This window comes from Rhinatrema bivittatum, chromosome 9 (genome assembly GCF_901001135.1).
Source record: "Rhinatrema bivittatum chromosome 9, aRhiBiv1.1, whole genome shotgun sequence".
Taxonomy (NCBI): domain Eukaryota; kingdom Metazoa; phylum Chordata; class Amphibia; order Gymnophiona; family Rhinatrematidae; genus Rhinatrema; species Rhinatrema bivittatum.
The window spans coordinates 199,917,192-199,945,071 of NC_042623.1; the positions used below are offsets into that span (position 1 = coordinate 199,917,192).

The 27,880-nt window shown below is 44.5% G+C and overlaps 1 protein-coding gene across 5 annotated transcripts in view; it reads left to right on the forward strand.

Annotated features, from left to right (window-relative positions):
* The window catches only part of PLS1 (plastin 1), a 164,627-nt gene that overhangs the window by 106,917 nt on the left and 29,830 nt on the right, over positions 1 to 27,880 (forward strand). For 3 of the 5 annotated variants that reach the window (XM_029617061.1, XM_029617059.1, XM_029617062.1), the window contains 4 exons: positions 1,061 to 1,256; positions 7,867 to 7,920; positions 11,109 to 11,187; positions 23,411 to 23,525. In XM_029617061.1, coding sequence (XP_029472921.1) covers positions 1,061 to 1,256; positions 7,867 to 7,920; positions 11,109 to 11,187; positions 23,411 to 23,525 — 444 coding nt within the window. The remainder of the gene's footprint in view (positions 1 to 1,060; positions 1,257 to 7,866; positions 7,921 to 11,108; positions 11,188 to 23,410; positions 23,526 to 27,880) is intronic. The other 2 variants (XM_029617060.1, XM_029617063.1) reach the window with 1 other exon arrangement.

Sequence of the window (27,880 nt, forward strand, 5' to 3'; positions counted from 1 at the left end):
TTATGCAGTATTACTGTATGCGATGCCTCTCCCCCTTGTGTCCTCTCCCCCTTGTGTCCGTGCCACAAATTAATGAATACCCAGATTCCAGCTATGAAGTTGTTTGTAGTCTGGAGATGTGCTAGATATCATTTAGAATGAGACTTTTTCAGAGCCCAGAATTTAGAGACAGGGATGCTAAGCGATTCTTCTTCCCACTTTCAGGCCAATGCAACATCCCAGTGCACTGAGCCTGGAGCACAGGTTAATGAGCGCTTGGACGTGTGTTCTAGACACGCTAGGCTAACACCCGATGCAATAAGGGGATTAGCGCGTACAAAATGTGTGTCCAAACAGGAGCATAGCTAATGGCGCTCATCACACGTAAAGGCATGTAGATGAGGCTATTGGCTATTATCCCCCAATGCAAAAAACAAAATCACCGTGCGCCTGATGTGCACGTTTCAACATGGAAAACTTAATGCCATCCCCTGGGCTGGTGTTAAGTCTTTACTTGCTCTGAGCCATCTGAAAAATGCCTCATAAAGCCACAGAAAAGCCCAAAATACTGCTTTTCTGTGGTTCCACTTACTTAGAATCGTCCTGATACTGTGTAGGAGGAACCACAGGAAACGGTCAGGTTAAGCAAACGGACGCCCATTAATTGAGCTTCTGTTTTCCTAACCCCGGCACACAGCCCACATCTCCTGGGCACCTGATGCCGTGAGCAGTTTCTCTCTAGCGTGTCGGCTCATTTGCCTATTGCATCGAGCGCCCAGGAGTGGCGACTGTGCGCGCATTCAAAAAAACCGTACGTTCAGTTTGGATGCACATTTTTACACGCACTTTATTGCATCGGCTTATTTGTGCCCGAGGAGCCAAGCCTTAGAATTCAAGATCAGCTGTTTTTACGACTGTAAGCGCATTTCAAAAACTGGAAGAGTTCTGTCAAATTTTGATGGGGGGTTGCCTGTCCTGGAGCTGTTCGGCACCATGGTGCTGAACGGCAGTGAAACACACTTTAATTAACCCCTGGATGCTATTGGTCATTCTTGTTTTGTGTTCTTACTTGTCCTTGCAGGAGAAAAATGATCTGAAGAGAGCGGAGTGTATGCTGCAAGAAGCAGACAAACTGGGCTGCCGACAGTTTGTCACCCCAGCTGACGTGGTTGCTGGCAACCCCAAACTGAACTTAGCATTTGTAGCAAATCTGTTTAACACCCACTCTGCCCTGAGCAAACCTAACAGCTCAAGTTATGATCCCAATTTACTGGAAGGTGAGCTCTATGCATTGCTTAGATCACATGCATTAAAATCAGTTAAGCCTTTCCTAATGAATTTTTATTTGATTTAATAGTTCAGGTTTGCTGTGCAAACGTTATTTTAAGTTTCAGATGTTTTGCCCAAATGTTTAATGAGCCTGTATTAGGAAATCTGTTTTGCCTATATTTATTTATTTAATATATTTCTCTCACACCTTATTCAATAACATTTGTTCAAGGCCAGGTTACAAATATAAAACAGAAACACCAACACTAATAAGCAAACAGACTGAAAAACCTGAAACATCCGAATGGACATATGGGGTTCTCTGGATTTGTCCCCTTTCCTTTAAAGTGTAAGACTAACCAGATATCACAACCCTAATATTTGTTATCTCATGCAACTCCGTATTAGGAATATTTATTTATTTGAATTTGCCCACTCTTACAAGAACATCCAAAATGGGCTACATTAAACAAACAGCGTAGTGAAATCCAAATAGCACAAACTACTAATAATGAAAAAGCAATGGATACTAAGCTCAAAATGACAGCAAACACTTGGCTTACATCTCTTACTTGTCCCTCTTCTTCCCTGAGAATTGATCATTATCCGGAAGGATCTGCCCTATGCCTCTTGCCATTCATACATGGAGTTAACTAATCCCTGGTTAAATAATCCTGTTTCAGTGTCCTTGTGGAAGCCATCTTTTCAACAGAGCTTCACTAAAGTTTAGATGTTGCATACTTTGTACACTACCTTGGCTGGCCTGTAGGCTGGGAAAGCAGTCTAGAATTATTTTTTTTTTTTTTAAATAAAACAAAGTAATGCAATAATAAGTATTCATCCAGAAACAGCAGTGGTCCAATGTATGTGGCTCTCTTGCAGGATTGGTGAGGACTAGCGAGGCATAGCATGGGGATCCCAACTCCTGGGCAATGGTGACACTTAAAGGCTGGCTTAAGAGCAGCTTGGTGGCTGAGATGGTGAGAGGACTGTGCCTCTCAGCCGGGGGGGGGGGAGATTGTCACTGCAATGGCCGCAGGCTAGAAGGGAGGGAGTTAAAAATGGGGGGGAAAGATCCCCGAGGCACATGGCATGCTGTCACAGCAGGGACCAGGTGCAATTGAGCTTAAAGGAGCAAGGGGAAGCTGCTGAGCCAGACTGCCCCCTCCCCCTCCAGGCTTTTGTAGGCAAAATAAACCCCTGGAAACTGTACTCTGACATAAGAGTGCCTCAGTCGGTGCAAACAGCATGTGAACGGAGATGGAAGAGAGAGTGCAGCCATTCAGAAAGGACCCGGGCCTCTGAAAAGGAGCGGGGCACATACTCATCCAGCTGACCGAAGCAGGGATATTCAGCGGCGTGGCACTGCCGCTCTGTTAAAGCTTATGTATCTCCGGAGGACCTTAGACCAGCCCTGTGGCCTGGCCGGGGTTAGCTGGGGAGGTTAACTGGCTAACTCAGGTTATTGCAGCTATTTATTTATTTAACATGTTTATATGCCGACGTTCGTTAATAACATCACATCGGTTACCATTAAACAAATAAAACCTGCAGCCACAGAGGCTTTACAGTAGAACTGATTATGAAACGGGGGGGGGATGGAAAATCAATAAACAGGAGCTACTGAGTGGGGGACTAAGGGGGGATGCAATTATAACTAGGAAAGGAAGGTAATACAGTACAATACAATATTCTTCTTTATATTATATGCATAAATATTAATATTCTTTAACTTATATACAAGCAAAACATTTGTGATATTAATGTCGGGGGGCAAACTGATAAATTTGGATGTGGCAAACTGATAAATTTGAGATATCAAGGTCAGGGGGGCTGTACGATGAGGTAACAAACGTTGATAAATTGTTGGTAACATACATTGATATGTTGCTAGGGGGTGAGTACACGTTATACAATTTTAAAACGGAGCGTTGTGAAATTGTGCTTGGGGAAGGACAGTGAGTGGGGGTGGGGGGGGGGGGCGGAGCGAGCCATAGGGTAGGTCTCAGGGGTAAGCTTGCTTGAACAACCAGGTTTTGAGTTTCTGCTTAAATGTTTTTGGGCAGAGCTCTCGGCGTAAGTTGGTGGGCATGGAGTTCCATAGCGCAGGACCTGCTATGGAAAGTGAGCGTTCCTTGGTCGAGGTGAGATGAGTGAGTTTGGGGGAGGGTGTCTGTAAGGTGGCAAGAGACTGCGAACGGGTGGGTCTGGTGGAGTTGCGAAACTGTAGGGCGTCACTGAACCAGTGCATATTTGGATTGTGGATGGCTTTGTGTATGAGTGAGAGTATCTGCTATGGGAAGCCAGTGGAGTTGTTTCATGATGGGGGTAATATGCTCCTTTTTTGCAGCGCTTGTTAAAATGCGTGCTGCGGCGTTTTGTAGCAGTTGAAGTGGGGCGATGGTGTTTTTGGGAAGGCCTAGTAGTAGGGCGTTTGAGCAATCTAATTTGGATAGGATGAGGGCCTGTAGTACTGATCTGAAGTTGTTGAGATGCAGTAGGGGCTTTAGTTTTTTTATTGTGTGCAGCTTGAAGTAGCAATCTCTTAGGGTGGAATTAATGAATTTCTTTAAGTTGAATTCTGTGTCAATGGTAACGCCTAAGTTCCTTACTTGTTGTGAAAAGGAAGGGGTGGGGGGGGGGGGTGTTAGAGGCTGAGGGGTTGAGACTATGGTGTGGGAGTGCGATGATCATGAGTTCAGTTTTGTTGGTATTTAGAGCTAGGTTGAGTTTTGTAAGAAGGTCATTGATGGAGGAAAGGGCATTACCCCATGTTTTCAGAGCATTGGCGAGGGTGTCTTTGATGGGTATGAGGATTTGCAAGTCGTCGGTATATATGAAGTTAGGTAGGCCGAGATCTGAAAGGAGATGGCAGAGGGGTAGGAGGTAAATATTAAAAAGTGTGGAGGATAACGAGGAGCTTTGTGGGACACCTCGTGTTATATTGATGGCCCTGGATTCAAAATTACCTATTTTAACTTTGAAGTGTCTGTCGGAGAGATAGGATTTAAACCAGAGGAGGAGTGGGATCCCTGATATTCCAATTTCAGATAGCCTGTCGATAAGGATCTTGTAGCTAATGGTATCGAAGGCTGCGGATATATCCAGGAGGGCTAATATGAATGTTTGGCTCTTGTCTATGCCAGTGAGGATGTAGTCTGCGAGGGAGGTCAGGAGTGTCTCTTTGCTGAAATGTTTTCTGAAGCCGTGTCTTTTAAGCAGTTTGTCCTGTCTTTTAATCCACGAAAGGACATCGCCACCTATCGCATGACTTTTTACTTTTCCTAGAAGCCTCTCATGAGGAACTTTGTCGCCTTCTGAAAATCCAAATACACTACATCTACCGGTTCACCTTTATCCACATGTTTATTAACTGCTTCAAAAAAATGAAGCAGATTTGTGAGGCAAGACTTGCCCTGGGTAAAGCCATGCTGACTTTGTTCCATTAAACCATGTCTTTCTATATGTTCTGTGATTTTGAAGTTTAGAACACTTTCCATTATTTTTCTTGGCACTGAAGTCAGGCTAACCGGTCTGTAGTTTCCCAGATCGCCTTAGGAGCCCTTTTTAAATATTGAGGTTACATTAGCCACCCTTCAGTCTTCAGGTACATAGGTTACAAATTTTTACTAATAGATCTGAAATTTCATTTTTCAGTTCCTTCAGAACCCTGGGGTGTATACCATCTGGTCCAGGTGACTTAATTCTCTTCAGATCCACTTTTCTTCATTCTCCCTGCCGTTGAAGCAGAGAGCTATGCTGGATATGCGTGAAGTATCGGTCATAATATTTTGTAAAATCGGCAACAGCAAGCTTACCCCTAGGTTTAGAAAGAAATAGCACCCTTTTTGCCACCCTAGATGGCCTCCTTTTCCAAATAAAATGGAAAGCTTTCCTATGAAGTGATTGCAAAAAAGAACGAGGAACCTCAATAGGGAGGGTCTGAAAAAAATAAAGCCGCCTTGGCAAGATCGTCATTTTAATCACATAATATACGGCCCAGCCATGAAAAATTATAAGGAAACCAAATATCCAAATCTTTAATAGTCCGCTCAAGCAATGGACAGCAATTTAGAGTAAATAATTGCTTCCAGTCCGCCCCCACCTGAAGAAACTTTTTATTTGGAGATATAAGAAATTAAGTGAATGCCAATAGCTCTAGATTTGATAGTTCAAATCAAAGTGCTGACAGTGTCGCTATTGTGTACTGATTAATCGTTCCTTAAAAACTACAAAATAACTTGCCTAGGGAAATTCAGATAATTCTATTTCCTACAAATACAGCATTTTATGGGGATAGCTATTATCAAGAATGATCTGATCAGGGGGAAATTCCCAGTTTGAGAATGTGTTGGTAACGATAATGGCTACTAGACAGCCCCCCGCCAGCAGAGTTCCTTACTGAGCCATACTCTCTCCTGCTCTAGCCACCTACTTCATGGCTTCATGACACAGTAAGGCCAGTCCTATTTAACTCCATCTCTTCCACAACTTGGTGCTTCTTTGAGTCACCTTGACTCTTGCATTGGCCCCTGTGACCTTCTTGCATCACCTTGCCTTGTGGCCTCTTTAGCTTTCCTGCCTTGGACTGTTTGACCTTCTCCTCTTGTCCTGCAGCCTCCTTGGCCATTTTGCCTTGCCTTGTGGCCTGTGCACTTTCTAGTCTCACCTTGACCTGCCTTGTGGCCCGCTTAGGCCTCCTTGTCTGTTGGTTCCTTATTTTGTCTTGTATGTACCTTGCTGTGCTTTAGTTCCTGGTTACCTGTGCTTGTATTTTCTTTGCTCTGTTCTGTGTCCTGTCCATTTCTAGCCTTGTCTTGTCCTCCATGGTGCTCCCCTTGGGCCTTCAGTTCCAGCCCTTGTCTTCCGCTACTGCCTTGCCTCGGGGTCCAGTCCCTATCTCTAGCTCCTGGCCTTGCCTCCTGTTTCAGCCCCTACCTCCAGTGCTAGTCCTCAGCTGCCGCCTGGTTCCCCTGTGCTGCCTTTGCCTTGCCTTCTCTGTCAGCTTTCCTTGGACTGATCTTGTTGCTGACACGGACTGTCTCTGGCCTTGACCTTGCTTGTTTGCTCCCTGCCTTGACCTCCTGCTGGGACACTGACTTAGTCTGAAGGTTGCCTGCCCTGACCTCTGCCAGCCATGTACTGCCCCCAGAAAGCCCTCTCGGCCACCAGAACCTGTGGGCTCAACCCAAGAGAGAGGTGGCTTGTCAGGCAGGAGACCCTGTCCAGCCCTGCTACTGCTAGGGGAATCTCCCATCCAGCTAATTCCCTTTTTGTCAGACAAAGGTATGGGACGTATTTCCAAAATTTATGCAGTGCTCAATGCGGGGCTGTCTTGTAAGTCCAAGTCTGTTTTGGCATGGGAGAAATATATAGGAGAGGAAATGGTTCTGTGTTATTTAAATATTGGGAAGTGCTCTATTTCTACTGTCATTAAGGAAAATGGTTATAAACTGCTGCATCTTTGGCATTTGACTCTGGAGAGAGTCCACGGAGTGCATAATCAGTGGACAGGTTATCTAGATAAAGTTAGCCAGATAAACGTCCCGCTGAATATGACAGCTAAAGATATCCGGCTACATATAGCCAGATAACAAAAACCTGACTATGTTTGAATCTAACCGGTTACGTTTTTGTTATCCAGCTTTGCGTGGCTGCATAACGTGCTACTGAACCGGATATCTTCAAAAGGTATCCGGCTAAGCAGCGAGGTCTTTACCCTGTAAAACAAAGGTTAAGACCAAGAGGGCAGCCATTCCCCCTCCCCCAGAGCTGCTGCGAAAGACCCCACCCCCTCAAAAAAAACCTTTTTAAATCTTGAGGACGTGCCTGGCATTCCCGATCGTTAAATACCCTTGGCTGCCTCTCTGCATTCCCCCCACCCATCCACCCACCCACAAAGAAGATTCATAGCACCTGCCCCCTCCCCGACCCTCCCCATCCTGCTCAGTACCTTATCCAGCTGTGCTGGGAGCGAGGGACCCTCTGCCCCCCCCCCCACACACACACGCCCAGCGCTTCCTGTGCTGCTCAGACAGTGGCAGTGGCAGCGCTGGAAGCCTAAACCTTAGGTTGGAGTATAGAGAGTGAGCTGACGGCTGTTAAGTATAATAAAGTGGAGGACTGTAATGCTGTTTGGGAACTTTTCCGATCACGGTCAGGGAAGAGAATGTGATCTTTGCTAGAGGTGCCTCGAAGACGACTGCCCCCTATGCCTTTATTTGCTTTGTGTTATGTTATTTATGGGGTGGGGGAGGGAGATTGATGGGACTGTAAAGATCTATGACCAGGATGCATATTACAGAGATATTTCCAAGATTTATTTCTTTTTTTTTTTTTTTTAAAGTCTCTTGCTTACTGCTTTATTATGATTCAATAAAAATTTCAATGATTAAAACACCTTACAAAATAACCCTCAGATTAGTTTCCTTTTTTTTTTTTTTTAACCTGTTAGTGCCTGATAAAAGCAGATAATATGGAAAGTTTACTTTATAGTCATGATGAAATGTGTTAGACGCCTCCTCATTCACGCCACTTTCCCATTTTGCCTCCTGAAATCCAGATTTGACTCCTCCTCATGTAGGTACTGTGTTCTCAGAGAGCTTGTTTCATTTTCAGATTCTGTGCTGTCCTCTCCTCGGGCTACGCAGCCTTTCCTGTCTGCTCTCTCAGGTGACTGCGCACTGCTCAGAGTTCTCGTTTTACTCCTGCACGTGGGAGCTGACAAGCTGCGGGGGCTTTTTCCGCCAGGGAATCTGCAGAACCCAAGGCTTCCGTGAGCATCCCTAAAGGGTTCCACGCAATTTTTACAAATACAGAGGGAGGGAGAGAGAGAGGGAGCTGGGCTTCCACAGAGTTTTTTGCGATTTATGTTTTATGATGAGGCTCCTTGACCAAAGTGGTTTGAAAGCCATGGGCCTAGTGAGATAACAGTAGCTGCTGTGAGACGTGGCCGCCAGGCGTCCTCCAGTCTGGAGCCACGAAGAAGCCTCGCATACACGTTCAAATGATAGACACTAAAGATCCCTGTCCAGCAGTAAATGCGGCCTGTGCCCGAGGCCTGACTGGCCATGCCATCTGGCCTATGTAGGGTTCCTGTTTGCTCAAGGAATCCCACGTATCTTGATATCTAAATCTGCGTGGGTCCCAAACAAATGTTTAGATTTTATAAGGCGAGGATCCGGCAAACGCAAATGCTTAAAGCGTATTTGTCCTAGGCATGAAGAGTAAACGGACAGTTTTTCTTGTTAAAAATGGAGTCAGGATGCCGCAAGTTGGGTTTTTTTTTTAAATTGTGAGCAGCTGCTTCAGCATTGAAAGGTGTTTCTCCTACAGAAAACATCTTCTTTGTCACATTTAACACTGCGTGTGCTGGTTGTAGTCTCTAAACTCTTTCTTAACCACAAGTGCACTTTTCCACTTGCATGTTCTGGTTCCTTATTAATCAAGATTCTTTTACCGGCGCTTGGCATGCAGTTTGCAGGTGAAAGAATTGCTGAATGCCGGGCCTGATTAACTCAGCCGCTCTCTGGCCGCGCAAGTTAGCGGGATAAACTTATTCTGGCAGCTAACTTGGCCAAGATATTCAGCGGTGCAGCCATGCTGTTGAATGTATTTGACTTTCTCTTATACTTAGCTGGATCAGTTTATTCAGCTAACTTTAGAACAGCCAAATACAAGCCCTAGACAGTGAGCCGCGATGTTTTTTCATGGGAGAGGTCTCACTGTCGTGGGGGGTATTGCTGGGATAGTGGGGCCACTCCCCCCTAAAGAAATCACGGCTCGGTGGCACGTTCTTTTGTCTTGCAGCCAAACCCTGGGAAGGGGGGGGCATAGTGGCCTTTTAATGTGATGTGGCCCCCACTTTAAGGGACTGCCATCACATTAAAGGGCTACTGCCCCCCCCCGCCAGAAATAACGGGAAAACAGGAAGTTTGAGTGGGGTTCAGGGCTGTTCCATGGCTCAACCCGTGGCCACCACTCAAAGCAGCTCCATTTCCCCGGCCCCCTATCCCCCCCCCATCAAATCTATCAAAATAAAATGTTATCCCTCTCCCGGCCTCCCACAGTCCATCGAGAGCTCAGGTAGGCCAGGTCCCCCCACCCCCCCAGTCCATCAACTTTACTTCTTGGCCAAGTCCTGGCTGTACTTCCCATACCACCCACCCTCCTCCCCGAAAGGTTAAAATCAAAAACAGGGTCTTGGGCCTCCCTCCACCCTGAGCCCCCTCCTGCACCCCCCTGAACCTTAAATTGAAGGATGGGATCCTGCATCATTTTCCAAAATGGCACCAACCTCACTTTGCCCCAGCCATGTGACTGGGGTAAAGTCCAGAGATCGGACTCAGGCCACGTGGCCAGGCCTTGACGCAGGGACAGGGAGGTGCGGGGTGGGGAGAGTGTGACTGAAGGGCCCAGCCCCCCCTTCCCATACTCCCCTCCCCAGGAACCTGGGGAGGGGAGTATGGGAAGGGGGGGCTGGGCCTTGGCCAAAATGTAAAGTTGATAGAATGGGGGGTGGGTGGGCGTGGCCTGCCCAAGATATTAATGGATTTGTGGGAGCCGGGAGCAGGTCAAGATTTTATTTTGTTGGATTTGGTGGGGGGCTGGTGCCGTCACCATGTGGGCTTTTTTTTGTATTTTTAAACTGTGGAGGGAATCGAGGCCACCTCGAATGGTCCCGACTCCTGCTCAACCTCCCCACTTTGCTGTGATTTTTTTTTGGGGGGGGGGGGGGGTTGCTGCCACTTTAAATGTGAAGCGGGAGCCTCAGGACCCGCATTAGGGTCCTGGGCCTCCCACCCAACGTTTAAAGCTTTTTCAAGCGGTATTATTTAATTGCGGCTGACCACGATAAAATATATGCATAGGATTGCCTATGCATGATCACCTTTGCATGCATGTGCATTATTCATAGATGCAAATCGCATGCAAAGAAGGTCATTGTAATAGGGGAGGGAAACTGGGCAAGGCAATGCAAAATATCGTGTGATAAACCCGATGTAACACGTGTTAGAGCACTACCGCAGCTTGATGCATCTCCCAATAAGCTGGCTAATGTTGAATATCAGTGCTTATCCTGCTAAGTTAGCTGATGAGTGTCCCCACCCTGCTCCTCAGTTAACTAACATTTTAGTTGGAGAAAAAATTAACTGGCTAAGGGGCAGCTGTTGATTGTGCCTGGATATTCAAACGATGCTACTTAGCCTCCTAAACCAACGCTGAATATTGTGCCTGTCTTTACTGCTTATTCTTTTCTATAAAAAAAAATGTAGCCTTTAAATACACTTGGGGCCTGATTTTACTAACTTATTTCCCCCATTCTGTCCTAGTTACTCAGATCCCTGATGGCAGAAATGAAGTGTGTGTTAAAGCTACCAGTGTGCTAATCTCTGACTAACATTCGGACACTTGCATTTTCTCGGGTGTGGCTTTTCTTCTCTTCCTGTCGAGTTACACATGAATAGGGTGGACCGTACAGCTCCGGGTCAACAGAGCCAGGCTGACCGAGGCCTGGTTTTGTTCTCCTGCCCCCCCCCCCCCAAAAAAAGGACATAGTTCCAGTTTCTTAAGGAAGTCCATGGGGCAGTGGGGGTAAAACCGGGCCCGGCTCTGCCTGTCCCCATTGGCGCAGAGCTATAGGGTCGTCCCATTCATGACCTTCTTTGCCGTTTGCATTTGGGATTTTGTGTTTACGCCTGCGTCTATAGAAGTAATTCACTCATTCCTGGGAAAGAGCTCTTCAAGAAAAATGACTTCTCATTTGTTTTGTACCAGAAACACAGTTTTTTAGTTCTCGGCCTTTCCATGCCCCGCTGACCTCCTACGTCATTAATCCGGTTCTAAATCCTTTGCCATAGGAGAAACCAAAGAGGAGAGGACATTCCGTAACTGGATGAATTCGCTGGGAGTCAATCCGTACGTGAACCATTTGTACAGGTAACATTTTGAGCTACTTCATTTCATTTTCTGACAGTGGATATTTCAGAAAACTCTTATCAGGTGCATTTCCGTGGCACCTTAATGAAGCAGCTTGCTGCATTGTAATGCATAGAATAGTCCTGTGGCCTGCCCACAACTTTGCCATCGCCCGATGGGAAAACTGTTTTAACTTGCTGTTTAAAAGTATCTGTGCATATATAGCAAAAGTCGGGAAAAGGAAATTCATATCAGCAGGGCAGGGATTACCGTGGATCTGGCCTCCCTCATCCTCGCTATCTGTTCTGGCTTTCTCTTTTCCTGCCGTTCCAATCCCATTTCTCTTATCCCTTCCCATCGCTTTCCAGCTCCCTGTTCCTCTTCCTCTTTGTTCCTCTCTCCCTTTTTCTTACCCCTCTTTTCTTCACTCTCCTCATCCTGTCTTTCTCTTCTCCTCCTTCCTTTCCTTGTTCCTCTCTCTTACCCCCCACTTCATCCCTCCCTCCCTTCCTTCCTTCCTTAGTCCCCATCTCTCTCATATCCCCCTCCCATATCCCTCCTTTCTCCAGCTCTCTTATTCATCCCTCTCTCTAAAATCCCTCCTTGCTATGCTCTTCAGCTCTCCTGATTAGTAATCATTCTTGTGGTGCTACAGATGCACATAAGATAGACAAGAGAAATAGGAGGCTTTGGGTATTAGTTAACAAGGCCATGATTGCGAGGAACTAGAAGCAGGGGTTAAGATTTAAAAGCAGCCTTAAAAGGGGGGGGGGGGCTTTAGGAAACATGTAATTGAGGAAGGGGGACTACTTTACCCGAGTCTCCTCCCTACTCCTCTCTTCTTCTCTCAGCCACCTCAGTCTGTGTTTATTTGTAGGTGTGTTTCATAATAAAGTCCATTAACATCTGTTCGAATGTATGAGATGGAAATGTACCTAATTTGTGCTGTGCGGCTAGTGTGAACTTCCCTAACTTGTTGCCAGGGAGGAGGAAATGTCTGTCCCCCCTTCTGTCCCTCGTGCCTGTCTCTTCCCCGGCTCTCCCCACCTCCTCCCTTAGGCTTTTTGTTTCTTTTATTTGAAAAGCTAGGAAGGGAGTGCAAGCACAGGACGGGGGGGAGAGTTTAGGAGCCGCGTACGCCCTGTTTAACAGGTCGCCTAAAGGAAGCAAAAAAAAAAAAAAGAGCTATAGTATAGTGCCCCCAGTTTCCTGGGGCAGATTTTTCAAGATTCTGGGGCAAGAAGTGACAAATTTTGTAGCAGATTTTTTTTTTCAATATTCTGTGGAAAATGTGTATGTTTACTTTTATTTATATATTAAAATTGTAAAGTTTTCAAAAACATTATAAAATTAGTCATTTTCTGAAATTTCTGTGTCCAGTTTTCTTTTTGTTACGTGTGCCAGCAGCGGCAGGCCCACAGCTCGGCCCCCTTACCTCCTTCAGGCTAATCCAATGCCTGGTTCCTCGTCCCTGGCAGCAGTGGGCCACCGGCTCCATCCTCGGGCCGCTCTCGGTACCTCTGGCTCAGCTGTGGATCCCCGTGCTCCTGCTCCGCGTCGGGCCTCTCCGCGTGGCCCGTGGAGAGACGCTGCCGTCCAGCACCGCGGCCCTCCCTAGGTGCGCACACGCGCATCACTATGTCTTAAGTAGGGCCCATGGCGGGAACTAGGCCACGGCCCCGGATGATGACGTCAGCGGAGCTCTGGCACTTAAACCCGGGCTCCGCTCCCTAAGTTGCGTTTGCAACATGCTTCTACGCTGGTCGTGTACTTGTTGCTTCTGGTGTTCCTCCCTGTTCCTTGTTGTCTCCTGTTCCAGTTCCCCTTGTTTTACGTTCCTGATTCCTACTCTCCATTGGACTGCCTTCTTGGACACAACCTTTGCTTTGCCTGACCACACCGTTGACTCTCTCCAAGCCCGGACCTCTGCTTTGCCTGACCACTCTGTTGCCTCTCTCCAAGCCCGGACCTCTGCATTGCCTGACTACGCTGTTGCCTCTCTCCAAGCCCAGACCTCTGCACTGCCTGACTACGCTGTTGCCTCTCTCCAAGCCCGGACCTCTGCATTGCCTGACTACGCTGTTGCCTCTCTCCAAGCCCAGACCTCTGCATTGCCTGACTACGCCGTTGCCTCTCTCCAAGCTCAGATCTCTGCATTGCCTGACTACGCCGTTGCCTCTCTCCAAGCCCAGACCTCTGCATTGCCTGACTACACCATTGCCTCTCTCCAAGTCCAGACCTCTGCATTGCCTGACTACGCCATTGCCTCTCTCCAAGCCCAGACCTCTGCATTGTCCGACTACGTCATTGACTCTCTCCTCGTCCAGACCTCAGCCTGTCTTGCCACTGCCTCTGTTTGCCGCCAGCCCTGACTTCAGCTTGCCTATGATGCTCCACTTGTCTACGTCCTGGACTTGGCTTATTCAGGCTTCGGCCTGTTCTTGCTCAGGCGCCCCCTGTCTGACTTTGTTCCTATTGGTGCCCGAGTCTCCGGGACTCCGCTTCATCCAGTACAGACTCCCTCTCATCAGTGTTGCTGCCTCTGGGCTGACCCTTCAATCCATCCATCGACGACATCACACGGAGGCCCACCTAAGCCCAGCCGTCCCTGGTACCAAAGGCTCAACCCGCGGGGAATGAGGGCTGGTATTGGTGAAGCGTCAGTTGGGATCCGTAGCCCACTCCGCCTATCGACATTAGGGACCTGTAGGACCCTTCCTATGAGAACAGCAACAGTTTCTGGAGGCACTGGCCTCCTCCCTAGAGTGTCTTCATGCCTGGCTTGATGCCCTATCCGCCAACTCAGTTCCAGTACCAGTTTCCTCGCACCAACAGCCGTCTCCTTCTACACCCAGAGCCGTGTTGGCTCTGCCAGCTCCGCATCATTTCAATGGTGACTCCAAGCTCTGCAGAGGGTTTATCAACCAATACTATATGCAGTTTGCTCTGCAGCCCTCCATCTTTCAAGATGAACTCTCAGAAGTCACCTTCATCCTGTCTCGTCTAGAAGGAAAGGCGTTGGCCTGGGCTTCACCCTTATGGGAACGATCGGATTCACTTCTACAGGAACTGTCTCACTTTGTGGCCGTGTTTCAGCGGACTTTTGATGATCCTGGGCGGCACGCTGTGACAAGTATGAATTTGTTGCATCTTCGTCAAGGTCAAAGAAGACTATTTGACTATACAATCGAGTTCCGGACCTTAGCTACAGAACTTTCCTGGCAGGAAGACTGCCTATGAGATATCTACCTGGATGGACTCTCCCCACAACTGAAGGATGAATTGGCAGCTCGGGAGCTCCCTTCTTCTCTCGAGGATCTCATCGATCTAACGGGCCGAATTGATCATCATCTCCAAGAGTGCCACTAGGAGAATCAGATGCCCAAAAAGCCCTCTTGGGTTCGTTCCCATTCACCACGAACCACGAGCCCTGCCTCCAGTAGGGCCCCTATCATGGTTAAGATGTAAGAACCCATGCAGTTGAGCCATAGGCGGCTGTCCCCGGAAGAGCGCCTCCGGTGGAGACAAACAGGCCTGTGTCTGTATTGTGGAGCACCTGGCCATCACCTACAGACCTGCCCAATCCTTCTGGAAACTTCCTGGCCTAAGTTCAGTTGGGGTCCTGAACTTGGGCGCAACGTCTCCGGCTCCTGAGTTGTCCTTGCCTGTCACCCTGACATGGGACTCCTGGTCCTTTCTGGTTCTTGCTCTGGTGGACTCCGGAGCAAGAGGGAATTTTATTCTCAAGGATCTAGTTCAACTACTGGGTATAAATACCAGTCCCTTGGAGACCTCTCTGTGTATCGCTTCAATCTATGAAGAACAATTACCTGGTTGAATCTCCTTGATCACTGAGCTAGTTCAATTCCTCACTGGTGCTCTTCATACCGAAGAGATTGAACTGTTGGTATCTGGTAGTCTTAGGACCTGGTAGTCTTAGGACTACCCTGGCTCCAACGTCACCTGGTAGTCTTAGGACTACCCTGGCTCCAACGTCATTCCCCCCAATTTGATTGGGGATCGCTCTAGCTGGTGGAGTGGGGTTCCACTTGCCATCAGACTTGTCTACGAAAAGAGTGCCTTCTCCTGTGGTATCCTTGGCAACCACCACCTCTGGCATACCAACTCCCTATGCAGACTTTGAAGACGTCTTTTCGAAGCAAATGGCAGACCTTCTACCACCTCTTCGGAGGTTTGACTGTCCTATTGAGCTTCTACCTGGGACTATGCCTCCCTGTGGGTGTACTTATCCTCTGTCTCTTCCCGAGATCAAGGCTAAGGCGGAGTACATCCAGGAGAACCTTGCTAGAGGTTTGTATCAGCCTTATTTATGGCATTTTCTCAATATGATATTGCACTGGTGGTGAACTGCTGCCTTTTCATGGGTAACACTTGCTGTTTCATTTCTTGGAGTTAGTGCTGCTGAGGTGGGGTTTCCTTGTATTATTTTATAATACACCTGATAATAGATGAAGTTTGTAATTTTGTTATTAAGATGACACCAGAATCAGAATATCTTTTTTATATGGTGAGTTGTACAGGGAAATGTCTTAGCTCTGCTCTGTAACCATTGTTAGGAAGCAGGGGACTCCTGTGGATGCAGAACATAGGCTTATATCTAGTCCCATGATAGTCTTGTGTTCAGTGTGTCAATCACGTGAGCATCATCTCTCAGGTGTGTCCTGGTAGAAAAAAGGTTGAGAACCACTGCACTAGAACATAGTATACCACTATGATACTGAAATGTACTCACACTGAAGAAGTGGTGAGTCCTGAATGAGAGAGGATGAGCAAATACATTAGCAAATGCCTGGCTTTGCAAGAAAACAGGTCCAAAGCATCCTGATTGTACCACTTGGAATATCTATTCCATCTGAAAGAATAATTTCTTCTAGTTGGTATCTTTCTAGATGAAACTTGTAAGTCCGCAATTTCTCTGGGCAAATCAAAATCTGCGATTCCCAATCATTTAATGTCTAAGACGTTAGGTTGAGAGTTTGGAGATTGGGATGATAAAGCATCCCTTTATCCTGAGTTAACAATGTAGGATCTGACTCCAGATGTATTGAAGGACTGCTGGAAAGTCGTACGAGATATGCAAATCATATCTGTCGGGTCATGCTGGGGCTATGAGGATCAGATGAGCATGATCCTGGAAAAGTTGCTGAATTCTTCTAACAGTCAGCAGTATCAGCAGAAAAGTGTATTAGGCTTGGTACCCAAATGAGCAGGAACACGTCCTGAGCTAGTCTGAGGTTGCTGGATAGAACTGAGCAAAATTAATTTAGTTTTCTGTTCTGCTCTGAGGTGAATAGATTAACTAGCTATAGGCCCTATAAATTCAATAGTTTGTCTGCTGCTGATTGCTTCAGTGACCATTAGTGTGGATGAAAAACTCTGCTGAGGTGATCTGCCAATGTGTTTGAGATCCTAGGAAGGTAGATGGTTTGGAGGGCAGCACGATTCTTGGCTGCCTAATTTCAAATCTCAGCACTTTCTAGTATAGAAGCCATGACCCTGTGCCATCCTGCTTATTGACATATAACATGGCAACTTGATTGTCAATTTGGATCAAGATGTTTTTTTCCCTGAAGAAGATGCATGAATGTTGACAGAATGGTCCTTACTGCCCTTAATTCTAGTAGATTAATTTGTAATTGACTTTCCTTGAGATATCAAGTGCCCCAGGTATGAAAGGATCCTGTGTAGCACCACAAGTGTCCATTGCTAGCTTTACTTGATGGGAGAATGTATGACATGGAGCTCCTTCCTGGAGAACTCGAGGGGTGTAACCACCATTGCAATTCCTGATTCATCTCTTCGGAAATCTGCACTACAGTTGATAATGGTTGAGTTAGCATATCCATCGAGAATGTAGACCCCATTGAAGATAATGAAGGTGGGTTAATGGGATAACATGAATGGTTGCCACCATATGCCCTAATGCCATTAGGAGCACTCTAGCAGTCGAGTATGAAGAAGACAGTAACTTGTGAATGAGCTCTCTGCTGTAGTGAGTCTATCCAAGCCCTGTTGAATTTGAGCTTTTGAGTAGATATTAGACTTGACTTTTCAAAGTTGACTAGAAAACCCAAGTGCTGTAGAAGACAAATTGTTTTGTGTAGGGAAAGGATCACTTCTTCCCAAGAGGACGTTATGACTAGCCAGCTGTCAACATACGGGAAGACTTGTATTCCTTGTCAATGCAGATGAGCGAGGCATTTTGTAAAGACTCTCTTGGAATTGCTTACAGGGCAAATAGGAGTACCCTGTGCAGATAGTGGGCAAAAATCCAACTTAGAGAGAAAGTAGCAAAGGCCTCACCTGGAGTACTACATTCAATACTGGTGCCTGTATCTCAAAAACAATAAAGTCAGGATAGAGGAAGTCCAAAGAAAAGCGACCAAAATGGTGAGGAGTCAGCATTGGAAGATTTATGAGGAGAGGCTGAAGAATCTGAATATGTACACCCTGGAAAAAAAAGAAAAGTTGCAGGGGAGATATGACACAGACCTTCAGATATCTGAAAGGTTTTAATGATGCACAATTGTTAAACCTTTTCTGGTAGAAAGAAATCAATAGAACTAGGGGTCATGAAATGAAACTCCAGGGAAGACGACTCAGAACCAATGTCAGGAAATATTTCTTCATAGAGAGGGAGGTGAATGCCTGGAATGCCCTTCTGGAAGAGGTGGTGAAGATGAAAACAGTTAAGGAATTCAAAGGGGCATGGGATAAACACTGTGGATCCTTAAAGGCTAGAGGTTGGAAATAAAGAAAAGAGTGCATGGGGTAACTGGAGGAACTTGCTGGTGTGGCAGTTGCTACCCTTAACAAATAAGCCTTGATACAGTTAATGCAACTCCATCATTGCTCTCTGCTTCAATGGCAGTGAGAAAAGGGGAACTGAGTTCAGACAGGAACCAAAGAGGGCCCTGACTTTTATGGTTTGGGGAACAAATAAACTTGGAGATAACTACTTTGATGCAACTCCAACATTGCTCTCTGCTTTCATGGCAATGGTTAAGGGAAATTGGATTCAAACAGCATCCGAGGGCCCTGACTTTTACGGTCTGGTAAACTGATAAGCACGGGGGTAACCTGCACAGTGCAGCAGATACTGGCATAAGCTTGCTGGGCAGACTGGGTGGATCATTTGGTCCTTTTCTGCCATCATTTCTATGTTTCTTTGTGAAGGTTGAATGGGTATATGAGCATATCCTTTAGGTCCAGGGCACACATCCATTCGTCCTTCTCTATATAAAGAAGAATCATGTTGAAGGAATTCATTTTGAACTTCTCTCGTAGTAGATGCTTGTTCAAGTGTTTCATATCCAGAATGGGCTTCAATCCTCCTGATTTCTTGGGAATAAAGAAATACCAGGAGTAGAAGCCCTGTCCATGTTGGGATATAGGGACTAGCTTTAGCACTTGTTGTTGAAGAAGTGATTGTACTTCTAGAGGAAGCTGTTCCAGATGAATTGGATCTGGACTGAGAGTCATACAATGCAGGAGTGATGGTAGTTGGGAGAAATGCATGGTATCCAGACTGCATGATTTTGAAGTTATCTGATGCCATATTTCTAAGATAGTCTGGATTCTGCTCCCTACCAGAACTGAGGAATAAGGATTATCCAGAGGGATCAAAAACTCAGCTCAGGCTTGGGTTAAGCCTGTTGCGTGGTCTTAGGCTGATGGCATTTGCGTTGTTGGGGTCTGGCCAGAAGAGGTACTGTTGAAAAGACCAATAGGGATGTCTCTGGAAGTATGCTCATTTATACATGATGAAGGAGTGTCTGAAAGTAGAAGGCTGCTTGGAAGCTGTTGAGAGAGATTGGACTGCTACATTCTGATCTTTTATTTGAGCAACCATCTCTCTGAGCTTTTTGCCAAATAGGTTATCTCCTAAATAAGATAGGCCCGCCAACTTCTCATTGTGAGTAACATCTTTGCGTATTCTGCTCACTCTAAGCTACACCAGATATCGAGTCCTATTTGAGACTGAGGAGATAACATAAAACAGAATCGAATGACTCATAGATGGAATGAAGTAAGTGAAGGAATCATTCCTCTGCATCCAAAAGTGATTGGGAGATCCACAGCTTGTAGAAAAGGATTTAGCTTTAATGCAGTTGTGAAGGTATTGCACCATATAAAATAGGTGAATAGAAATATGAGCGGTGCGCATGGAGCTTTGGAAGACTTTTTTGCCAAAGTTGTCAAGGAATCTATGGTCTTTTTCTGGGGGAGGGTTTGAATGAATTCTTGTCTTTTTCACCTTTTTCATAGCAGATTCGACCTTTATAAACTGGTGTCGGAGATGGACAATGCCAAATCCCAAAGATTGTTTAATTCTGTATTTCATGTCCAGCTTCCTCGCTGAAGGAACACCTGAAATAAGTGTTTCCCACATTCTCATTAATAATATGTTTAGGATATTGTGGATCGGAAGGACCACTGGTTCTATTGGGTATGACCAGAATGTTTTTAGAAGATTGAAGAGTTCTGAGCAGGGGTCCTTGTTATATACTTGAACACAAAGTGTCGATCCCCTCTGTGTAAATTGTATATAATTTACCATGTAAGAAACTGCTCTCTGCTTACATGCACGGCTCTCCAGTTAGAAATTGTTAATCTATCCCTTTTTTCTAACAGCCCTGTTCTACATTCCCTGTTGTAATGTAACTTTCACTTTCAGTGTTAACTGGTTTACCCCCTAGTTTATTGTAAACCGGTATGATAAGACTTGGTCTTGAGCATCGGTATATTAAAAGAATTTAAATAAATAAATAAAATAAATAAATCTTTTCCACAAACTTGGAATATGTCAGGTCCTCCAGAGGTGTGAGGTATGGTTGAGATGATCTGGAAATGGATCAGAAGGTAAACCTGTAGAGTCTACTTTGGAACCTAATGGTATGGGCTCCCTTATCCAGGACTCCAATAACAAAGAGGATGAACCAGGATGATCTTCCAGCTGCCCTGAGGAGATATGCCCTGGTCAACTGCCTTTGACTGACTGGATTCCACTGCAAGAGGTTGTATGATGAAGAACCCTGAACTAAGGGTTCTGATGATATGTTTAGGCTGATAAGCGAGACTGGGACTTTGGTCTGAACTAACTTTGACCAACTCCTTGGTCAAAGAGGTAAAGAAAATTCTCCAAATGCAATTTGTCTACTGACCTGGTATTGGCAGTGGAACATCCTCTTTGGAGACTAGAATAGGTTCCTGAAATTGAATAGGAGGTTTATTGGAGGTGAGTGGAACTGTAGAACATACTGGATCTGGTATTTCCAAGTAAGACCCTCTGCCATTGCTTTGATTGCTTTGAAGAATCTTTAGTGAGTCACAACGAGGAAGCCTGTGCAGAGCAAGAAGGTTGCATTGATGCAAGTTTTGACTGCTTCAGGACTGCACTGTGTGCAATCAGAGATGCACTATGTTGTTGGTACAAAGAAGTTTCATGATGCATTGATGCTATGTGTCCTGTGGGCTTTGGTGCATTATGTGTTGAGTGTATCATTGTATCATGCATTGAGTGCATCTGTGCACCATGCATTTGGTACACCAGCAAGCTGTGTATCAGGCACCCCAAAGCAGCATAGGCCGAGTACTTTGATGTGTTGTGTGCCAACAATACTGATGATGGACACGTCAGCGATGCCAGTGCACTGCGCTTTGAGTGCTTATATTTCTTCAATGCAGGCTCTGATGGCTTTAGCAATTAATGTTACTTCTTCTTCAATGCAGGATGGCTTACACTATTCAACCCTGTTGCTTTGGCCTGAACGGATAGGGGAGTCTTTGAGTTTCTGCTCAACTTTTCTCAGCAAGACAGATGATGCTTCACTGTGAAAAAAGGATATTCTGTGACTCCGGAAAGATTTACACAACTGGAGTTTAATTGCTCTGTAACATGGTGAGCATGGGGATATCCATCCACAGGCACATCAATTCTTCTGATCATGTTCCGACCCAGAGCACCAGTAGCACAGCTCATGGCCATCAGTGAAGGATATTACTTTGCCACAAATGCAGTTTTTGAATCCGCTCACTGTAGACCTTTTCTTCTGGCCTGACATGAAGAGAATATTTCTTCTTTTTTTTTTTTGGTAGTTCTGAAAAGAGCTATTTTGGGTGCTGCTGAGGCAGCAAAGCAACTTGAAAAAAGAAAATAATGAAGTAGAATTTCAAATTTAAGAGTTTACAGAAAAATTATGAAGAGAGACTGAGTAGACGTCCGTTCTTGTGCTCGGACAAAAAATGATTTGAGGAGAATCCAGAGGCAATGCCCACTTGGGAACTCCCACACATGCTCAGTAGAGCTCAAAGCTCTACAAACGGAGAGATTAGTCTGTTCAGTGCTATCGGATGACATCACCCATTTACAATGGCTCATTCATTCTGCTTATTGATGGAAAATGGATATTTACAGATAATGAAAGTTCCCTACATTTTAGAAAAGAAACTAAGACCCAAAGTACAACTGATTATTGAGCACTTGCATATTTTTGGTTACTAGATGTTCTTCTGGATATTGAACTGGAACTGTTTATAGTGCACTTATGTACTTTCAGATAATAGATGTTTTTCCAAATAACAGAACATGAGCCAAAGTCCATGATTTTTTTCTGTAGAATGGGAGTTTTTGGATATAAGGCACTCTGATGTAAATGTAACAAGACATTTCTTCAACAGGCAAACAAAGGTCCTTTTTCCTCTATAACTCCTTCAACATAAATCCAAGACATTAGGATCCATTTTATGTATACAGGATTTTGAAATAATTTGCTTTTAATTCAGCACTTACAAAATTCCTTTTCACAATCCTCCAAATGTTATCCCATGTAACTCTTGATATTTTATATTGCAAATCATCATCCCATGTAGCCAAATAAGGTTGTTCCCCAAGTTAGAGGTCAGACCTTTTGAAGAATTTCTCTCCATTATTATAGAAAGTAAATAGAAATCTTAATATTTTATTTCTCTTTTATTCAGTATGCTTTTACGTTGTAGATACCCAAACATTGCTATAGAATCGACTTTAGTAACCCTCTTCAAAGACTCAGTATTAAGGAACCCCCTTTTGTACTAAACAACTGTGCCATCCATTTATTACCCACATTACCCAGACACTCCCAGCACCTAAAATCCTGCCTATCCAATTTTACAATGGTGATTACTCCACAGAGGAGCACATGGTCTCAGTTTATTCCATATGAAAATGTGTTGTTGAAAACTGTTTAAATCTCTGTGCTTATAAATGTGTAATATCTGTTTTTTTTGTTTGCTCATTTTTTGGGATATCTAACTGATTTTGTCGCTTCAGCTTCAAATAAAGGCATTTACTAAAAGTGCCTTCTATAAGCTAGTCTTGTTGCGGAGGCTTAAACCTTATTTATTTTTTGACTAATTCTGCTCATTCTGCAGGCCTTAGATCTATCCAAATTGGATTATTGTGATTCACTTTACGTCGGTTTACCTGCATCAGTTTTGAAAAGCCTGCAGGCTGTGCAGCATCAATAGGAGCTCATAAACTTTGTGATCATATTACTCCAGTATTACCTTCATTCTATTGGTTGCCTGGATTTTGGAGAATCAGGTTCAAGATCATGACCTTAGTCCATTGTGCTTTGTGTCAGGATACGTCTGTATGTGTCAGTTCCTTGTTAAAAATGTATAAAGTAAGTGCCAAGCCTGAAGATCAGTTGGGCGTAATCTTTTGGAATTAACATCTATAATCAAGCTCAGCTTGAAAAAAACACTTAAAACAACATTTTTTGTGACAGGCCCTCAGTGCTGGAATGAGCTTCTAGATAAGATAAGAGCAATTGAATACTTCTTTTGGGGTAGGAAACAGTGAAAGCCCGTTTTTTTTTTAAACAAGTCTATGGTACTGAATAGCTGGAATGTGTAACATCTGCACTGTCTACGTCATGTTAATCCAGATAATGTAAATGGTGTGACAGGTTAGTTCAGAGAGTGCAAAGGTATAGAAAAGTTTCTGCTGATTAGTATACGGTGTATGTGAAAGTTTGTTTTTAATTCCTTGTAAGTTGAATTATATTTCAGTTTGTTTTAAATAAACTTGTTTAGTATGTGTGTATAATTGTTACCCACTGAATGCACTGGATCGAGTGGGATATAAATATTTAAAAGTAAAATAAACAAATAAGCATTTATTGTAATGCACTGTAATGTCAAACCTATTAGCCCTTGTTCTTTTTTTGTCCGTGACTAGTGACCTCACTGATGGTTTAGTAATCTTCCAGCTGTATGAGATGATCCGGGTGCCCTTTGAATGGAACCTTGTCAACAAACCTCCCTATCACGCTCTCGGTGGTAACATGAAAAAGGTCAGTTTAAGTAGAGTTTTATTCTAGATTTCAAACGTTCCTGGCTGGATGAGGATGCTGTGACAGGGATTCTGCATTCACACTGGGGCAGATTTTCAAAGGGTTATGCATGTAACCCCGAAAACCTGCCCCTGCCGGCGCCGAGCCTATCTTGCATAGGCTTGGCGGCGCGCGCGTATATCCTGGGGCTTGCAAAAGGGGCGGGGTGTGGGCAGTCCGGGGGCGGGGCCGGAGCTTCTAGGCACAGCAGCCACAGCAGCACAAGTTGCACAATTGTGCACCCCCTTGCGCACGCTGACCCTGGATTTTATAACATGTGCGCGGCTGCTCGTGCATGTTATAAAATCGGGTGTAGATTTGTTCGCACCAGGTTGCGTGAACAAATCTACGCCCGCTCGCAGGTTTTAAGATCTGCCCCACTGTGTGATGCTGCTGCTGATCAGAAAATGATCTCAGTGGGCCATTAATATAAACAAATTAGCTGGCAACATGGAGCCAAATGCTGGGATTGTCTCTCTAAGTATTATTCATAGTAATTATATGTATTACATACAGTGCCGTACATACAGGAGTTGTATCAGTTTCTTCACAGCTACAATCCACCTGCACAAAAGAAGTGGATTATTTATTTATTTATTTATTTATTTATTTATTTAGAAACTTTTATATACCGGCATTAGTGGGTACATCATACCGGTTCACATAATAACTTAAAGCTTGGAAAATACATTTCAACAAGGAGAATGTAACTGGGCGGGGGGGTAAAATAAATAGGCAGTAGGAAGGATAGATAAAACAAGAAAGTCATAACCAGAGAATACAATTTATATGGATTATAACCGTGAATAACCTGATTCAACAAAGCTGATAGTTTGAGCTGTGAATTCTCTAGAAATGTTATGTCAGGACCCCAGGTACAGCAAGACTCACCAGTCCTTTGGTAATCCTTTAAGGAAATCTCTATTTCTGAGATCAGTGAGATCAATGAAACTGTTTCTAAGCTTAAAATCAATTTTTTTGGCCTATGACAGAATGTTCAAATGCCACTATAAAGGTACTGAGTGAAGATCTTGCTACCTTTTTGAATACTTTTGTTAATTATTCCTCCTAATTAAAAGCTGCTACTGTCTATCCTAAATATCAAATTTAGGCCTGGATTCATCATTCTTCGCAGAATGATGAATCCTGCAAAAACAGGGGGCAGGGGGGTGAAGGCGGTGGCGGGCTTGCGAAAGCCCGCAGCCTTCGCACCACGGCAGTGCGATTTCGGCGGCCGCGGTGCGCCGGCTGCCGGCTTGCGCACTGAATAGCGCCAGCGTGAAAGGTGGTGCTATTCGGCGTGCTACTGCCGATGATAATGTTAGTAACATTGGCGCCGGCAGCGAAGCCACCCCGACTCCGCCCCAATCTAATTTGCATGCTATCGCAAAAGAGCCTTTTCGCATGCGATAAGCCCTTAGAAAATAACCTCCTTGGATAATAATGATCTTAATAATTACCAGCCCATTTCTAATTTTCCCTTTTTAAGAAATGGTTTTAAACCTACCTATAATGTTGAAATTCTTCTACTCTCGTTATTTGATACATTTGATAGAGGATTTGACCAAGGTCAGGAGTTTTTCCTGGTCCTGCTTCATCTCACTGTCGCTTTCGACACCCTTGACTAAGTCTTGCAGTAGAAAAGTCTTAGGTGATATTGGAATTCATTGGTCTACAATTGGTTCCAGTCTTATCTAATCAAACCCAAATATTTATCTGGAATCACACCAATTCATCTTCTTTCCCTTTAAATTCAGTTGTTCCCCAGAGCCCTGCATTATCCGCAGCACTTTTTAATATTTATATTTCCCTTCTATGTAAGATTTTAGCAAAGTTGGTTATTGGGTTCCAACTTTATGCGGACGACATTTAGTTTTTTATTCCTAGTAAGGATTCTTTTTCTGACTCCCTTAGGAGAGTTTCTGAGTGTCTGTTGGCTATTAAAGCCTGATTAACTGAGAATTACTGCACAATATGAAAACAAATGAAATTTTATATCTCTCTAGGTTTCCTGCAGAAAACATTCCTATGAATGTTGCAATTGATGAAGAACCTGTCCTTACTGTAAGGCAGGAGTAATTATGGACTCAAATATGAAAGCACAAGTAGCCAAAGTTGTTAAAAGTTCATTTTTCAAGCTGTGGTTATTATGCAGATTGTGTCCTTTTTGAGATGAAGATGATTTGAAATTGTTATATAAACTTTGGTGGTTTCTGCATTGGACTACTGCATCTTGTTATATTTGGGTTTGCTTTATTCTGCTTTACAAGCTAAGCAGTTAGTGCAGAACGCTGCAGCCCACCTAATCTTTGGGACCCACACTAAAAGCCACATCTCGCCTGACTTGGCCAAATTGCATTGGCTGCCAAGTAGATGGTGTATCAGATTCAAAAATGCTACAGTTGGCCTTTAAGGGTATGAAAGGTTTAGTACCTTCCATATTCAAAGCTGTCCTGAAAATATATCAGCCCACCAGGGGTTTTAGGTCAGAGTCTCAGAATTTACTCTGTGTACCTTCTTTTAAACAGATCAGATTGTACAAAACTCAAGAACGCATTTTTTATGTTCAAGGACCAGAAAGTTGGAATGCTTTGCTAGGAAACATTAAAGCTGAACCTTATCTTCTAAAATTTAGGAAGTTAACAAAGGCATATTTATTTCAGCAGACATTCCAACAATTGGACAAATGAGAGCCTGAGCTGTTAATGATGATTTATTTTACGTTTTATATTCTGTTATCAGGTCACCATGATGGTGCGTCATTAATTTTTTTTTGCAGTCAATCTTTTTAAATCAGTGGTTCCCAACCCTGTTCTGGGGACCCCCCAGCTGCTCAGGTTTTCAGGATATCCACAATGAAATATGCATGAGAGAAAAATCTGCATATTATGTAGGCAGTGCATGCAAATTTTCTTTCATGCATATTCATTGTGAATATCCTGAAAACCCAACTGGCTGGGGGGTCCCCAGGATAGGGTTGGGAACCATTGTTTTAAATAACATTCTAATGAGCCTATAGAATTGATGTTTTATGTATTTAGTGAGTTCCAGTTGTTTTTTTTATGCATATCCAGTGTAGCTCTCTGCTTCAGTGGCAGGGGGAATGAAGAAAAGTGGATCTATATACAGACAACAACCAACAAGGACTGAATTACATAGTCTGGGTAAACAAATAAGCATGGGTGTAGCTTGCTTGTTATGGCAGTTACTACCCCAAATCAATTAAGCCTGATACTTCACTTGAAATACATATGCAGCACAGTTCACTGCTTCAACGGCAGGGGGATGAAGAAAAGTGGATTTATATTCAGACAACCAACAAGGACTGAATTGGCTGGGTAAACAAATAAGCGTGGGAGTAGCTTGCTTATTGCGGCAGTTACTACCCCTAACAAATTAAGCTAGATATTTCACTTAGATGCAGTTCCAACACTGCTCTCTACATTAATGGCGGGGGTGGAAGGGAAATAGAACCAAAAGGTTACTAAGGGCCAAGAGTAACAGATAAGTATGAGAAAAAAACAAGTGCGAAAGCTTGCTGGGCAGACTGGATGGGCCGTTTGGTCTTCTTCTGCCGTCATTTCTATGTTTCTATGTTATGACATCTTATTAGTCGATTATGTTCTTGTTTTATGCCTATATGAATGTTTAATTGTTAACTGCTTAGAAATGCTGGTAGGTGGTACAGAAATGTTTTAAATAAATAAATATAACTGTAAGCAGAAGGAGATTAAAGAACCAAGGTACTAAAGTGCAATAATGTGTTCCCTGCACAGAAATACGCAGGCCCGTACCTCGTGCTTGGAAGCCCATGACTAACCTGGTGTAGGGTAGGTTTTCTCTGCAATCCCCATCCCCCATGGCAGGCCTTCACCACCTCTTTGGTGACATCTGTCTACCAGCAATCCACACTCCAACTCGCCATCCCTCTCGAACTACATACTTCCGCAAGGCCGATCAGATCCACCTACAAAGGTTCTCTCAAGGCCCCCCCCCTAACAAATCCTTGGTCCACAACTCCATTCATAAGCGAGCACTTTCGACAGCGGGTCCACTCCATTGGAATTCGCTTCCCCCAGATATAAGCCAGGAACAATGCCATCTCTCCTTCAGAAAGAAACTGAAAACCTGGCTGTTCACACAAGCTTACTGTTGAAGGAGCCTCTTATCAACCAACATTGACTCTCACCTTCCGACCATTTCCCTATCTCCTCCCTCCCTTCTCACTCCAGTCCCTGCCCTGCCACCACCCCCCCCCCCCCCCCCCCCCCCCGCTTACCTCCCCTTGTTTCCTCCTTCCACAGGAAATATTATGT